This window comes from Eleutherodactylus coqui, chromosome 13 (assembly GCF_035609145.1).
Source record: "Eleutherodactylus coqui strain aEleCoq1 chromosome 13, aEleCoq1.hap1, whole genome shotgun sequence".
Taxonomy (NCBI): domain Eukaryota; kingdom Metazoa; phylum Chordata; class Amphibia; order Anura; family Eleutherodactylidae; genus Eleutherodactylus; species Eleutherodactylus coqui.
The window spans coordinates 4,941,365-4,959,069 of NC_089849.1; the positions used below are offsets into that span (position 1 = coordinate 4,941,365).

Genomic DNA, 17,705 nt, shown 5'->3' on the forward strand with positions numbered 1-17,705 from the left:
CGACCCCTGATATATTTATACATAGTTATTAGAGCGCCCCCTCGTTACAGTCCTGGGTATAATAGATGATGGGAGAGATCTCTGTACTGACCCCTGATATATTATACATAGTTATTAGAGCGCCCCCTTGTTACAGTCCTGGGTATAATAGATGATGGAAAAGATCTCTGTACTGACCCCTGATATATTATACATAGTTATTAGAGCGCCCCCTTGTTACAGTCCTGGTATAATAGATGATGGGAGAGATCTCTGTATTGACCCCTGATATATCTATACATAGTTATTAGAGCACCCCCTTGTTACAGTCCTGGGTATAATAGATGATGGGAGAGATCTCTGTATTGTCCCCTGATATATCTATACATAGTTATTAGAGCGCCCCCTTGTTACAGTGCTGGGTATAATAGATGATGGGAGAGATCTCTGTACTGACCCCTGATATATCTATACATAGTTATTAGAGCGCCCCCTTGTTACAGTCCTGGGTGTAATAGATGATGGGAGAGATCTCTGTACTGACCCCGTATATATTATACATAGTTATTAGAGCGCCCCCTTGTTACAGTCCTGGGTATAATAGATGATGGGAGAGATCTCTGTACTGACCCCTGATATATTATACATAGTTTTCTGGTCGCTATTTAAAGCAGAAGCAGGTCTGTTTATTCAGAGCTTTAATGTCTTTTCTGCAGAATGAGCAGGGCTCGTCCTAAAGTCTTTGAGGGGTTAACCAAGTGCCTGAGACATCACAATTCAAAGAATGGAGCAATGAAACCGTCATGAGAAAAAGCTATCCCAAAAGTTTATTCAAGGTGGGTGGGTGAGGGGGATCCATAGTAATACATTCAGTAGATGCCGTAACACTACACTCTAAAAGGCATACATTCACATTGCAGAGACTTGGCACAGGAATGCCTTTTGGAACATCAACTTTACATTGTAAACAGGGACTATTGTGTTCAAGATTACTAGTCCATCAAGAAAGGCACAAGATGGCAGTGTCTGAAGCAACAAGCTACGTGCAATAGATTTTTTTGGTATTTTGCTCAGTTTTGGGCCTTTCAAAAGTAAAAGGGGGAAAAAAAAAAAAAAAAAAAAAAAAGTTCCATCGCCGCCATGTTCATGTTGCATCCAAGACTCGGGTCTTCATATTTACATAAATACACAGACTCCCCATACAGTAGATGAGTAGAAGGATTTGTAACAACGCAAGACGTACATTTCAGTGCTCAGAGAGTTTCCAGCAGGATTTCAGCGCGAGGGGAATAAAATAATGAGGTAGTTAACTTAAAGTAAAAGGTTCTTACAGAAGATCCTGTAACAGAGGCGCTCGGCAGAAGAAGTCAACTAATTAATACTGCTCATCAATAAAGACAACTCAAAAAGCTCAAAGGAGAAGCCGCCATCCGTTATCAGCGGGCTCATCCAGAAAGGCTGCCACAAAACAAGATACCAGGAGCGGTGGGCGATTCCAGATGCAGAGCGACTGGAGTCAAGTCAACATTCAAAGCTTCAGAAAACAGAAAGAAGGGCAAATCATCCAAAATATGAACCCGCGATACCTGCGCTCGATGCAGAAGAACGAGGACTTGTCTCGAATCTAAAGTTTTTAATGCAACTTTCAGGTTGGAGGCAAGTTTTGGTATTGGGGAGCCCCCTTTGACTGACGAGTCCCCAGCAACAAGTCCACTTAGCCTTAAGGCTGCACCCTCCCAACGCCAGTACTGGGCAGCCTTCAGGGAAGCCCCAAGCCCTTCTACAGAGATCCAGGGAACATGCAGCAGATCCCAGTCATCTAGTTAAGGGTTAACACATTTTGGCACCACGTCACGATCAGCCACTATTTGACCGCTATGTTTTCCTCCATGAAGTGAGGGAACGGGTGTTTCGGCGCGCTCTCTGCAGGCTTTTCTTCCATTTCCGTAACGCTTTGACTTGCATTAGGCTGAGCCACCTCAAGGTTTGAGACTGTAGCTGTGCTGACGATAGGGGCACTGCCGTTACTGACCGGTAACGAGGGAATGCCGCCGCTCTGGATCACCGAGATCTCGTTAGTCTTCATGGCTAGCCCGTTGTTTAGAGCTGTAGCATACTGACTCCACACAGCCGGATCAATGTTGACCGCCGAAGGAACAAGGTACTTGGGAAAGATCTCGGCCACCTTCATTGTATCATTTCCCAAAGGCGGCATTTGGTTGTCCATGGAAAGTCTCCGTCCTCGGCGAGCAGAGTTATTCCACATGTGCGTTCCCACGTGTACCTGGTGAAGGAAGGTGGAGAAGGTTAATGCCTTCTTACGTCTTAAAGGGAACCTGTAAGTCACCTTTCAGCCTCAAGTTATGTTATTGGGGAGTTCCGTTTCATACTCATTGGATGCCTTGTTCCAGTGAATTTGGTGCATGCCCAGAATGACTTCCTGCATGTGCGCCTCCCACAGAGGCTGTGCTAGAATGGGGTATCCAGCGAGTATTACCCACCACTCCCCAGATGCCCCCTTCCCTCATCTGTCAACCCCAATGTAGTTTATGGAGCTCAAAAAGGTGATCATTGTAAAACAAGACCGCAGCACTAAGGATTACGGAAGGGCAAGGCCTGGCCATACCCATGGGGCACAACAGCCGTGTGTGGTTTCATGCAGGCATTCTGGTGGGTAGAGGGCAGTCAGATACAGCTCAACTCCGAGAGGGTCAAGCATGTTGGAGTCCATGGGGTAGGGGGGTGCGGGCTTCTGTCTGCCAAACACAGCACCCCTTTGTCCATAGGGTTGTGTGGGGTATTGCAGCTTAATTCCATTGAAGTGAGTGGGAGCTTAGCTGACAACCCACAGACAAGAGTGGTGCTGTAGTTGGAGGGAAGAAGCCATGCTTTTTTTACGACACAAAGGGACCAGATCACATTTATTTTTAATTAAAACAAGAAAGTTACATGTTTTCTAATTTCTTGGTGTAGATTTTTTAATCCTATAGTCTATATGTGACTTTGGGGGCGGCCATCTTTCCTGAGCTTCGTTATAAAGAGATATGCTTGACAGCAGCTTCATGGGCCATTCACACAACGGTCAGGAGGGGACACAATGACTTGTATAGGAGCCTGTTCTAGGCATGCCCTGTAACCTGTGAAGGGGTATATAGTCACAGCTTATACCCCATCATGAATGGTGGATCCTGTGTTATCTAGATACAGGCTTCACCTCTGTGAAGATAATGAGAGGACGGCTGAGAAGTTTCCTGCTCAGACCATTATTACGACTAGTGGCCAGTGTGCAGGGAGAGGAGGAGGTGAGCCATGTCATACTATTATTACGACTAGTGGTTGGTGTGAGAACTGCAGGATTTTATATCTAGATTGTGACTGGGAAAAATCAATCTATCATTTTCTGTAATCCTGGACAACCCCTTTAATAATAGGTGCAAGGAAGCAAAAGAAAGGCTGGCATAACCAAGCTATAGCCTTGTGTGAGCAAGGATAAAGAGCGACGAAGACGCCTGGAAGTGCTGCGGGACCAGATGCCACACTAAGAAACCGGACTTTAGGCTGAGGGAAAAAATAAACTGGTGCGCGGCGCCACCTTCTGGCATTTATGGGAATCTGTCAACAGAGCAGCACAATGCAGGGACGGCCTTGCTGATTACTGATGTCTGGGGGTGTATGTGCAGTAGTAGTATCAGCCCAACAGAACTACAGGAAGTAGTCCTCCATATTCATGAGCTGCAGGCTAGCCCCGCCCACTCCACCCTCCAGCCAGTGGTCCCTGACTAGAGGGGTGGGTGGAGCTGGCCTGCAGGACTACTTCCTGTAGTCCAGCAGGCATATCACTGCAATCAGCAAGTCCGTAACCATCTTGTATAGCCAGAGAGCTGCAAAATATGCTGACAGATTCCTTTAAAGAGAAGCAAGAAAATTCAACGAAACTTCTTTTAATATGAAAACCAGCAAGACGCCTTTCAAGGTGGAGGACTGTACAGCCAGGAACCTGCCGCCAAGCCTACACCCGCTCGACCCATGGCTGCTGGCTTATACATGGCGGTGCACACCCCAGCATTACTGAAGAGGCCTTGAAACGCGTCTGAAACTGCTGTTATCACAGAAGTAGTCGGGTTGAGTTCTCGCCTTTGCGCCTCTTTGGTACCAGAAGGCTGCGTCTCTTCTCAGCCCAAATTCCAAGTCCTTTAAAAGTTTACAGATTTAAAGACCCCCCCCCCCCCCCCCTACATCGGATCATTACTGGCGGACCCCAGTAGTGTCAGGGAAGCTGATAGGATGGACTTCTTGGGAAATTCTAAGCCACCATGCGAGACGCATTCTCTGTGGAGAGGGAGGAGGGGGGAATCTTACCTTTAGGTTTCCCTTCGTTGTAAAAGCCCGTCCACATATTGTGCAAGCAAAAGGCTTTTCCCCCGTGTGGGTTCTTTCATGGATCTGTAGCGCACTTGCAGATGAGAAGTTCTTATTACATGTAGGGCAGAGGTGCTGCTTCGCCGAGCGCCGTTGGGGGGCAATTAGAGGAGTCATCCCAGGTGACAGAGTTGGTGGGGTGATGAAGTGTGTCATGCCTATAACCCTATCTGTTGGCATCTCCACTTTAATAAGTGTTGGGGGTGGACTGATGTACACATTAGAACTCCTGCCTGCAGAGCAATGAATATGTATTAAATATGTGCATGCACAGCCCAAAAACTGAAGTCACATTAAGATAAACCGGCCGTAGACACTCCATTGCAAATACAGGTCAGGAAGAATACAGTTTCTCCTTGTGGAGAGCACCAAGCAAGCTTAAGGAGAATTACAAACCATGCAAAGCTCCTCTGGGAAATTTGGTATGCAAATGGCAGAGGGTCCAGTGCCTCTGCGGCTCCAGCTCTTGGAAGGTAGCTTCCCTATAAGTCAGGGGTACAAGGCCTGTTAGAAGGTTGGACACGGCCAACGATACAAGCCAAGCCAGAATCTTCCCCATCGAAAAACACGCTCATCTGCAGACAGCCATGTTGGGGCTCCTGCCTCTTATTGGACTTCTAGGGAAGCTACGTTCCAAGAGGTGGCGCCGCAGAGGCACCGTAAAACCCCCAATCTACATTAGAAATACATTCAACAAGTCCAACCATCAACCAACTCATTGCGGTTTTATGGGCTCTTACACCAAAACAAGTGGATGAGTCCCAGTGGTAGGACTCCCACCACCAATTCAAGGAGTAGGGGGTCCCGTTTGCCCAACTTCCAGTCATTGCTGCATCACAGCACCAACTGGAGTGAATCGAGTGCTGGCCACACATGGATGGTGACACTCCATTCATTTCAATAGGGCTAACTGAGATAGCCAAGTGCCATGCTCTGCTTTTCTTGTCAGCCCCATCGAAATGAATGGAGTAGCAGTGTTAAATCCAAAGTAACACAAGTCCGGTTGGAGTTGTGATGCAGAAGCAACTGGAAGTGAGGCAGATGTGACCCCCCCTCCCCCCACCCCATCAGTTTAAACAAAAGCCACAATGCCAGAATACCCCTTCAATGTCTATATCATGAATACTCACTGAAGTCTCCATTATGGGGCAGTCCAGGCTCTTCCTTGATTTTTCGGATCAAATTACCATTGGTAAGGTCCAGGGCACCATCACCCTCCGCGTCCACAGAGCCATGCTCAGACCGCTCTGCCTTACTAGACACCCTTAACAGATCATGGCCATTGAACGAAGGTGGCGACTTAGAAGGCGGGCTGTCGCCTTGGCTGTTAGTTGGTGAAACGCCTCTCGTCTCAGATTGCGTGGGACTTTTTGGATATTCTTGATCTCCAGTTGAGGAGGAATCATTGGTCAGTCCATCACTTTCCACTGAGCCGTTGCCTATGGATTTCACACTGTTTTGCCTCTCTAACTTCAGGGCTGGTGAGGTGTGATTATCCTGTGACATGGGCTCTGAAAGCTGTGCTGGGGACTCTACCGGGACCACACTTTGTGGGGTTGGTGGCTTAGAACCCAGTGGTCCATCTCCAAGTGGTCCATCTCCAAGCTCAGAGTCTTCTTCCATGTCAATGTCATCAATGTTGTCATCCATGAAGCTGTTCAGATCTCCGTTCTTCTCGTCATTCACCGATGAGTCGTTGTCCTCGCAGGAGTCTTCTGGCACCGGCGTGTTGGGAATCTGGCCACCCATGTGCATCCGTATGTGCTGCTGCAGCACCACGGCATTAGTAAACTTCTTTTGGCAGATTGGGCACGAGTGCTGCACTTTTGATGGTGTGTTGGCACGGTGTACACCGTAGTGCGTCTTAAGGTTACTTTTGGTTGAAAAGGCGCGTCCACAGATCTTGCATTTAAACGGTCTCTCGCCAGTGTGGGTGCGATAATGCATTTTAAGGGAGCTTGGACAACTGAGGATTCGGTGACATACCTGGCATTCATTCAAGTCAGAACCAGACTTATCAATGTTCTCCACCAGTTGTTGCAGCTTGCTCGTTTCGGACCCCTGCTCACTTGAACCACTTGCAGAGGGGGAGTTCAGACTCTGATCAGTGCCAGATTCATGGCCAACGACTCCCGATGACACAGATTCACCTTCACTGCCCGGGGAGGGCTTGGACTGCAGGTTAATAGGTAGAGGGATCACCGAGGAGTCAGCTACACCAGCCATATGTAAGCCAGAGCTGGGAAGACTTGGCACCCCGGGCTTTGTGTCTATAATCACATTAGACTCATCCAAGGGAACGGACATGCCATAGGGGATCCCGGTGGTTGTGGGGATGTTGTCTAGGTGCTCCGGAACAGGATACGGATTCATTCTTATGTGGGGATACTTCTCTCGGTGGCGCTGGAAGTGAACTTTCAGGTTTCCCTTTGTAGTAAACCTGTTGCCACAAATGTTGCACTTATAGGGTCTCTCGCCAGTGTGGGAACGCAAGTGGATTTGCAGCGCGCTGTCATTACCAAACGCTTTGCCACAAAACTTACATTTATGCCTGAAGAATTGATCCTCACCGTTGGGCTTCCCTTCAGATATCGCAACACCTGGAAACTTGCTTTTCAGCTTTTTTGCAGCATCCGTCACACTGAGGGGATTCTGGAAGATGACGGTTCCAGGAGAACGAGGTAGGACAGGGTTTGGGAACCGCGAGACAGAAGGAGGAATCCCCCTATTGATAACCTCCGGCTTTATTAGTGGGCTTGAGAGGGTAATGGGCACAGTGCCAGATGCCACCACGGGGATGGTGCTATGAGGTAGTTTGGATTGTTTCAGAGTCTCAAGTGTCAAGTTTTGCGTTCCAGCCTTCTGGCCAATGAGAGCGACAGCAGCGGTAAGCTGTTGGGATAAGTGGGCACCGAGCGCCTTAAGTGGATCTGTAGCCGCAGCTATGGAAGGATGCAAGGAGTTAGGAGCCATCATGGCTATTTGGATGCGGATTTGCTCAGTAAGCTGAATCTGCTGAAGTTGCTGCTGCTGCAAGCAAACCAGCTGCTCCAGAATCATGGGAATGGTGTTGGGGTTGTTTGCTGGGTTAGAGATGCCATTTGACGCATGCTGATTAACAGCCACTTTAGTAGTATTGATAGTCTGCAAAGTCACATTAGTGTTGGAGGCAGTTGTTTTAGGCAGATAGCCAAATCCATTAGTCTTGGGAGCCGGCTGAGGAGCGCTTTTATTTGCAGAGTCCACTTTCCTGTCCATCTTCTCGGCGGAGCCCTTTGCAGGTCCTTCCCGCTCCGCTTTACTCTTAACCTGTTCTGCATTGACACTTTCGGGAGGGGCTTCAGAGAACACCTGGGGCGGCCCCTCACTGTCCCCCTCCCTCAGGATCAGGACTGGAGCATTTTTTGTGCAGTTCTTTTTATGTTCCAAGAACTCCGACTGGTCGAAGAACTCGGCGCAGCATTTCTCGCAGACGTGCGTCTCCTCCATCCTGCAGCGCTTCACGCTTCTTCCTCCATCCGTATCACTTGTACCGTCTTGAGCATCAGCTAAAATAAACAAACATAAAAGTGAATAAATGAGCTGCGGGGGACATCAGTCACACCACCATATACAGTATATACTCCGCACAGAGTTAGTCAACAGGTGCAAACAAGTCATTTATAAAGGAGGGTTTCAACTGCATTTAAAATGGAAGTGTGCCCCATAAAGGGGAGCCCCCCCCCCCCCCCCCTCATGTCATGATGTATATTTATAGACTAATCCCCAAATTCCTGTAGTTCTCACATGGACCACTAGGACTAACAGCCTGGCACAGCTCACCTCCTCCCCTCCCTGCACACTGACCATTATTCCTAATAGGTCTGACACTTCCTGTTCTATAGAGAGAACTTCAGCTGTCATCTAATCATCTTCACAGTCAGGATTACACTGAGAGGCGACACCTATATATGGATAACACAGATCCACCATTGACAATAGTCACAGCTCACCTCCTCCCCACCCTGCAGACAGGTTTACACTGAGAGGTGAAACCTATATACAGATAATACAGGACCCACCATTCACAATAGTCACAGCTCACCTCCTCCCCTCCCTGTACAGACAGGATTACACTGAGAGGCGACACCTATATATAGATAACACAGAGTCAACCATTCAGGATAGATGTCACAGCTCACCTCCTCCCATGCCTGCACAAAGCACACCCACAATACTCTCCCACAGAAGTCCATGAGTCCCCTCCTGTACTGTACAGTGTTTCCGCAAAAATAAGACAGTGTCATATTAATTTTTGTTCAAAAAGGTTAGGTTTAACTTTTCTTTTTTACATGTATAGCTGCCTGGACACTATTTAAATTGACTTTTTAAATTAACTGTTAGCAGGGCTTAATTTTGGAGTAGGGCTTATATTTCAAGCATCCTCAAAAAGCCTGAAAAATCATTTTGCATCCTCAACAATTCTGGAAAATCCTGCTATGTCTTATTTTCAGGGAAACAGGGTAGCTATAGCCCATGAGGCTACTGTAAGGCATCTCTCCAATTGCTGTTAATAGCTCTAGAGCAACATGGCCGCCCCACAGCCACGGCCGCCCCACAGCCACCCCACAGCCACGGCCGCCCCACAGCCACCCCACAGCCACGGCCGCCCCACAGCCGCCCCACGGCCGCCCCACGGCCGCCCCACAGCCGCCCCACAGCCACGGCCGCCCCACAGCCACCCCACAGCCCTGTACAGGAGGGGGTTATAAAAAAAATAAATAGATTCAGAAAACAATATAAGATTATTGATGACAAGGACAAAGCAGAACTAGAGAAGAATCAGTCAGGAAGGAGAGCGGAATGGTCTCACTTTTCGGAGGGCGCCTGGCCTTCACCTCTCCGGTGCTCCTGCTGTCGCTTTCATTTGCGCCATATTGGGTGAAATTGTGAATCTATCACTTCTGCTTCCTCACTGGGAAGACTGATATCTCTGAAGTGCAAGTAACTGGAGGGGGGGGGGGGGGGGGGCTGTCAGGTGCTTCTGCAGTCCCATGTAAAAGGACTCCCAGAGTTTAACCTGTGTGATCATTTGTCAAAGAAAGTTATTGTTTTCTTATCTTCACAAAAGCCCTTGAAGAGTCGGCCGCCTCACACTGGGGGGAGAACCTCGCTCATGTGAGCAGATATGCGAATGTTCTATTCTTCCAATGTGTGCACAATACCACGAATCGTCCATGCGGGTGACAATTGCGGATACAATTCAAATCCGTTCACGTGCAACCAGCCTAGAAGAGGGTAAACAAACTCATACATCGAGAAGTTGCTTTATAGTTGTCTCATGCACTATAGACATGGGACGACTTCTAGGATATACTGTTATGGGCATGCTGTGTGAGCTATACAGGAAGGGGGAGGAGGTCTACTGTGTACCCTTAACCTCTATGGAGGAGTGTTATGGGCATGCTCTGTGACCTGTACAAGAAAGGGGAGGAGGTGAGCTGTGACATCACCCATTATGAATGGTAGATGCCTGTGTTATCTATATATACACAGGTGTCACCTCAGTGTAATCCTGCCTGTGATGATAATGACATGACAGCTGAGAGCTTTCCTCTACAGAACAGGAAGTGTCAGACTATTAGGTTCTGTGGTTAGTGTGCAGGGAGGGGGTGGAGGTGAGCTGTGACTATTGTGAATGGTGGCTCCTGTGTTATCTATATATAGGTGTCACCTCTCAGTGTAATCCTGTCTGTACAAGGAGCGGAGGAGGGGAGCTGTGACTATTGTGAATGGTGGGTCATGTGTTATCTATATATAGGTGTCTCCCCCAGTGTAATCCTGTCTGTACAGGGAGGGGAGGAGGTGAGCTGTGACTATTGTGAATGGTGGCTCCTGTGTTATCTATATATAGGTGTCATCTCTCAGTGTAATCCTGCCTGTGCAGAGAGGTTTTCTCCATAGAAAAGGAAGTGTTGGACTATTAGTGGTCAGTGTGGGTATGTAGCCACTAAAAGTTGAACAGAACTTCAGACTTTTTAAACACAAAAGCTCTATTTATACAGGAGGTAATCTTCTGATGACACTGTACCACTGAAGCATACTGCATTACAATATTAAGCGTTATGGTTACATAGTGAACTGTGGGCAGACTCACACGCAGATTTTATTTAGGCACCCAATAAGCAGTGCTAAAACACTTGATTTACACCGGACCGGTCAGACCTGCGTTTTACACGTGAAGGAAAAAAAAAACTAAATGCAGCATATCTTATTTTGCTGCTTAATATGCCCATTACAGTCAGCGTGTGAGATATGCGTTACCTGTATATTACACAGGTAAAGATACGCTCCCCTCCCGGAGATCAAACGTTGAGCACCGACATGGCGAGTTAAGTCACATTTATATGCAACTACTGAAGGTTTCTTTTCTGCCCCCTTGCCTGCCAATCAGCCAGTAGACCCCCGTTTACACGATGGCCTATAGAACACCAACAATCTCTTACGACTGCCTAAAGAAAGACGTGATCGAAGACAGAAGCGAGTCCTGACTGATCACATGGTCGCTGCACACCGGACGGTTGGGAGAACGCGCTTCAGAGAAAACTTTATTCCACATAATCATCCCAGTCCCTTAAAGTGGCGGATACTTTAGGACAGTCAGATTTAATCACCGATACCAATATGTTGCGCCACGGGCGGCTCTTCAGCCTGATCTCTGCACACCAGGACTTCTGTGTCCACAGATCAGCTTGTAAACTAATGGAGAGCATTGGCTTTCCCCCCACAAAACAAAAGAATATTAATGAAGCGCATCCTGCACATGGCTTTTGTCCTGTACACTGTAACATTTGGCCACACAGCAAAATTATAGCCATGGCCAGCCATTAAATAGTGGTGCGTGGGGGAGGGGAGGGCCTTTCATTAATGATAAGAGCAGAGATCCAGAAAGTTCTTCTGTTTTGCCATCTCTCCACCCCTGAATTTGTGGAATGTTATCTCTCAGCATCTAGTTATCCAATAAGTTAGAAGAATGCAGTGAAGTCAGCAGGGGTTTAGATTAAATCACCAACAAATGGATGGGGAGGGGGACAACTCCTATGCCATTGTTAATTCGAATGTGTCCCCTCTGCAGTCACCAGAAGAGTGAAACGAGAACTGATGCAAAACTAATGAGAATGTTAAAAGTTAAATAACCACTAAAGGAAGGGAAACGAAAAACCATCACTTACTCTCTAGATGGAAGGGAGGTTTTATTTAGGATGTTAGAACTTCTGATGCAACAACCTCAGCTGCAGAAGTGTCCAACAAGGTGATGCAATTCCTCTCCATCAAACCTGGGGCGCAACAGACCGCACGCCACACTGCGCTGATGACACAAACCCTGCTGCCAAGGTCAATTGCAGGAACCCTAATTGTAAGCCTGACATCAGCTTACCACCCACAGCATGCAGGAGGAGGAGGCAAAGGTTACAGAAGCACGCCAGGCACAGCGCAAGGGGCGACAACTGCTACACAAAATATTCGGTTTCATTTAGACTAGGCGCACTTGCGTTAGAGAAAAAAAAAAAAAAGAGAACGCACCAAAAATGCATTTAAGCACAGTAAAGACTGCTGTATATTTCATGCACTAAAATATGCATACACCTGTGGGAATACGTCCTCAGAGGTAGTATATAGAGGCATCTATGATATGGGGCTTCAGCTTTACACATTTCAGTATATATTTTTTTCTTTGGGTGGGGGGGGGGGGGGTGAAGAGGCTCAAGTGCCTCCGCTGACTCCTACCAGTTCTAGGGTGCTTTACACTCTGTACATCTGTTGTAGTGCCAGTAATAAACATTTATATAGGGGGGTGTTCTGGATCTGGGTTAGTGTAGATATAAACCTGGGTGAGAAATGGGGGTTTTCAATAGCAGATTATAAAAGCCACTTGTGACCTTCCTTTGTGTAAATGCTAATATACATGTAGGGCTGTATATAGCGCCCCCTGCTGATTTCCTGCCCGGGTAATTGCTCACCAGGATGCAGCAGCATTGTTCTCACAGGAGGGTCCAATCTCAGGATGCAAATTAATCCTAAACAAAAAGTGACCAGGGAGGAGGAAAAAAAAAAAAGTCAAGGTGTGAAATAGACTGGAACATAAGGAGGCAGTGACCAGCTCACACCTAGAGGTGGCGCCACAGCACAAAAATAAGGCATTAACCATCACCTCTAGCACGAAAGTGATGGCCATCAAGAGATCTACGGGACAGATGTGTGCCAGTCCGGAATCTGAAGTAACCGGCGATTATAGGGTTAATAGTGGAAATGATGGGGAGAAGTTTCTGCACCCCTTAACAATGGGCTGTATGTCTATATTACAAGGGCTCCTTGGTGCTGCAGCCACATCGGGGAGGGCAGCATGGCCACTATTTACATGTGCAACAGCTCCCACCCCCCATCACATGCACAAAGGAAGGGGGCTGCAGTGTACCTTCTGGCTGGACCCCCACACACGGCAGGAAGGCAACACAGGGTTAAACAATAACAAAAAATATCAAAAATAAATAAATCAAACAAACAGACCTACAAGTATAAATAAATAAACACGCGATCCAAAGTCCCCAAACCGGAGAAAAGTTGTAACAGTTACGGGAAAACCTCCCGCAGAGTCCGGCTGATCTATAGGGGCCGACAGTGCGGGCTAGAATCTATACACCCCGATGTATAGGTGCCTGCAGTCAGCCATACAGTCCATAGGTGCCTGCAGTCAGCCATACAGTCCATAGGTGCGCGCAGCCCAGGAGTCCCCCGATTACAGCAGGTGGAGGGCGCGCTGGATACAACTTGTTACATTGTTGCTACATTCACATCCGGCAGCAGTAGATGGTTGCAGCTCCCGGGGGGCTGCAGGGGGTCAGGGGGCTCCGTCCAGGGCACACAGTCCCACTCCCCGCCCGGCTACTCACCGCTCGCCTGCCGCAGCTGCCCCTCCGAGCCGAGGTGCTGGGGCTTCGCCTGCTTCCTCCTGGACATGGTCCGCGCATCAGGAGCCCAGCAGCCAATTATTCCTCCTCACAACGCATTCCAGGGCCGGTAATTACCCCTCAGGTGGGAATGCGCATGTCGCTGTAATTATGATTATCAATAATGCATTGCGATTTATCATGGGTTCCTGACAGCTGATTGGCCTGAGTCCAAAAAACTCACAGATTATTCAAATAAGGGCTATTGATCAGAAGGGGAGCGAGGCAGCCTGGGAAATGTAGTCTGCAGCCCATGCCACCGAGGGCAACAAAACTGCAACTTTTTTTTTCTCTTTCTTTCAATCACAATCCCCTCCCCCACCAGCAGAAATGCTTTATAATTCCAAGTAAACACAATGGGGCTGGGGGAGAAAAAGTTGTTTGCAAATGAATGAAAAAAAAAAGCCAGTTGACAAAAGAGAAAGAAGCCTCAGTGCTGCCTGTAAGGGGGGATCAGATGTTGGAGGGGCTGCACATTTGGAGGATTTGTTGATAGGCTGTAAAGTAGAATCTCATCATTTTGTCTGCAGCAGGTAAAAAAGTTACTATCAGCTTTTGTATTTGTAGTTTTTGATGTTTTTTTCAGGATACAAAAAGACTTTTGACAAAAAAAATGAATGAGATATTTAATTCTGTTTACAAACAGAAACAAAACATTTAGAGCTGATGGTAACATTGTATCCTATTTAAAGGGACAGTGCAGGGAAGGTGGGGGAGATAGGATAGGGCACCCCAATATTATCCTTTCTTTAATAAATCACATCCTTTGTGTGACATGTGGACTCCTGGGGAAGGGGAAGGGTCCCAGCCTTATTTTTGCCCTTTAGGCTCCGGTTACATCTCTATTCAGGGATTCTGAGATTTTGTTCTGTCATTAGAAAAACAGAAATAAACATTTCCATTTAAAGGACTTTTCTGGGACATAAAAAAAATTTGAGTTAAAATGAAGAAAAATTGAAAACTCACCTATCCTGGCGGCTTCCTGTCCATTGCTCCAGCCCCATGGAACTCGGGAAAAGTGGCGAGCGGCTCACGCGCCTTTTATTGTGCATGTGACCACCCAGCCACTCACAGGCTTCAATGGTGATTCTTATGGCTGCTGAAGCCTGTGAGCGGCTGAGCGATCGCATGCAGGGTGCATCGGGGCTGCAGCGCAGGATACGGAGCCCCAGGATAGGCGAGTATTCATTTTTTCTCTGTTTACCCTTTTATATATATATATATATATATTTATATTTATTTATTTATTTATTTTAATGCCCCAGAAAACCCCTTTAATTTCCTATTGGTCTCAGTAGGGTTTTTGGGGGGCGTCTACGCAGGGCAGTCTCAATGCTGTAAAATTGCATCAAAGTTACATAGAATAAAAACCACATGCATAATTTATGGTTTTACTCTTTTTTGGGTAGGGGGGTTTGCCTCAAACCTGGCGATACCATGTTGAAAACACACTTTTCATGTCAATGCATCCTTAGGGCTTCTCACAATTCCGTGTACAAGTCGCAGCCGTGTGTTGTTCGATGGACATGCATGCCCCACGCTCATCCGTGATACAGACAAAAATAGGACATGCTGCGATTTTTTTTGTTTTGCACGGAGTTTGTGTGAAAAACCCAACTGAGATTAATGGGTCCGTGTGAATCCCTCTGAAACACGGACTGCACATGGACAAAGTATACAAATGTGTGAATACGCCCTCAGGGCTTACAGTTTGACTAAGGGCACATGGCTGTATTTTTGGGTGTTGTGCTATCTTTGAAGGGGGTTTCACTTGAACCGGAATTACCCACAGGACGCACCCAAATCTGCAACTGCTGAATTCCACTTGAAGATCCGTAGGTCTGACTGTAGATTTTGATGTGCAATTGCAGGAAGGTTTTAAGCCATTTTCAATCCTGTGTCAAAATCTACTGCTCGGGGCTCACAGTCCGTGCTGCAGTCTAAGGCTTCATTCACACGAGCGCATATACGGCACGTTTTTACGGCTGACCGATATACGTGATCGTCTGAGCCATTGGTTTCCAATGTATTCGTTCACATGGGCGAATATATGGCGAATAAAAACGTTGAACCATAAAAAATGGAACATACGCGACTGAAATACGTGCCGCCGAGTATATGGCGGGTAAAAAGATAGTTCTGGAACTATATTTTGACCAAGATACGGCAGCGGCTTTCATAGACCCCTATGAAGGCACTTTAGCAGCGCCCAACGCTGCGAAAAGCTTACAGGTCCCTCTGTGTAGGCATTGGAAGTCAATACGAAGATTTATACCGGGGTGCGACGTATTTTTACCCTAAAAGCGTCGCTCGCGGTCGTGTGAATGGACGAAAAAACACTAATTATCTCTGGATGTGATCGCTGAAAATTTACGGCACCGATGATAGAACTTAAAAACGCATTCGCTGATGTGAAGAGCCCTAAATGTGACCCAAGTGAAAGCAGCGTGATTCCCCGACGGCACGCAGTCCATTATAGCCTCGTACACAGGAGTCATTTTTCACATGGCCTGAAGATCTGCGTAAAAATATTTATGGCATGTACTATGCCCATCTGTTTTCACGGAGGAGAGTCAGGCATGTGCAGGGTCTGGGTAGGTGGGCCAGCATACAGATGGGGGTCTCTGCTGTCCGAGGGGCGCTGCACCACAGTCGCTTTGCTCCAAATAAAGTTTATTTGTTCCATTTAAAGGATCATTTCTTCTTCTGTGCAGGAAACCAGAAAAAATGTCCAAAATGGATCTGCTGAAACAGATGCTAAAGGACGACAGGCTGATGCAGAAGGAGGGTAATGTTTCCGGTTTCGGATGGATCTATCTAATTGATTTGCTGAAAAAACGGAAACCTTAGCTTCTATTTGTTTCAGTTGGCTCCCTCTGGACGCCGTAAGTGAAGCAGTTGTGTGCATGCACTACTATCTGCTCCATACACTTTGGGACTGAGTCCCGGCTGGGGTGCCTGCATGACAGGCAAAACCTGTTGTGAGACAACCCCTGTAAAAGGATGCATTCACTTAGGGCATCCCCCATTGACAGTGGTGGGGACCACCCACTTGACACATTGAGAGTGATGGGAGCCTGACCTAAGAACAGCTTGTCTGGGTGGAAGGAGATGAGTATGAAAAAAGAGCAGCTGAAGTTACCCAGGGTTTTTCTGCCCTTTCGTCTACTGATGATCCATCCTCTAGATAGGCCATCGGTAGTTGATGGATGGAGGTCCACCACTCAGAATCCCCATCCATCAGCTGATCATTTGGTCCTCTGTACAGTATGGACACAGCAAGAAGTGGGAGTATCGTCTTCTCTCCCATTGAAATCAATGGGAGTGCCGCGCTGCTATTCCACTTCCTGCTCCTCTTACTGACATCCTTCCTGGGGAGGAAGTGAAATAGCAGTGTGGTGCCCTCATTGATTTCAATGGGAATGAAACTGCCACTCCCAGTTCCTTCCCTGTCTGTGGATGATGCCGCCATACCTGATAGTGGGCTGGATGATCAGCTGATGGATGGGTGTCCCGAGCCCCGGACCCTATCTATTAATGACTGATGACCTGTCCAGAGGTTAGATCATCAGTTGGACAAAGGGCAGAAAACCCCTTTAAAGGTGCATTCACATGGGGAGGATATAGTAGAAACTGCATCAAAAACTACATTGGAGAAACTTCGTGCGTTTTGCCATTTTTTTTCCCCAATGCAGTTTTGATGCGGTTTCTATTTTCTTCCCATTACTTCTGATCTTCTTCAAGTATTTCAGACTATGGGACATGTAAATGAGCACAGTGTGCTGTAGGGGATTAGTCGTATAATGGAATCCATATTTAGTGCTTCAGTCCTCGAAAAAATAGTTATTCTCCTCGTTCTGCGTCGCTCTTCTGCGCACACATCCGCGCCGATTCACGGCCCTTCTCTCCATGTGCTCCGTCATTTCCAGCCAGTGTTTGGGAACATTTCTATGCATCTAGTTGCAGAAAGTTCCCATCCTCCCCGGAATCCTCCGCACAGCAGGAATCATCCATTCACAACACCTGATCAAAATTAGGATTGTCACAATGCAAAAAAACAGAGCGCTGCTCCTCAATGGCATGTTGGGAGAACAATGAGCGGCTTCTTTAGGTGTGTGCTCAGCTGCACAGAGAAATTTGCTGCAATTTGCGTATGAAAGCTGAGCAATTTCCAGAGAAGACCTCATGCACATAGCCGTATCATGTATGGTGATGTCCATGAGAAAGGACTGCACAATTCTATAGGCTGTAAGAGCCGCACAGAACATTCCAGAGCCAGGTGCCAGTCCCATCATTAACATCTGTAGAAAGTACTAGTGG

General features: G+C 47.3%; 1 protein-coding gene across 1 annotated transcript; it reads right to left on the bottom strand.

Moving 5' to 3' along the window:
* Positions 1-1,093: 1,093 nt before the first annotated feature.
* SALL4 (spalt like transcription factor 4) lies at positions 1,094-13,395 on the bottom strand. The gene is made up of 4 exons (XM_066586854.1): positions 13,329-13,395; positions 5,529-7,946; positions 4,339-4,631; positions 1,094-2,263 (listed from the first exon to the last, which is right to left on the bottom strand). The coding sequence occupies exons 1-4, from the start codon at positions 13,393-13,395 to the stop codon at positions 1,844-1,846; spliced, it is 3,198 nt and encodes a 1,065-aa protein (XP_066442951.1). The 3' UTR covers positions 1,094-1,843.
* Between the last annotated feature and the right edge of the window lie 4,310 nt (positions 13,396-17,705).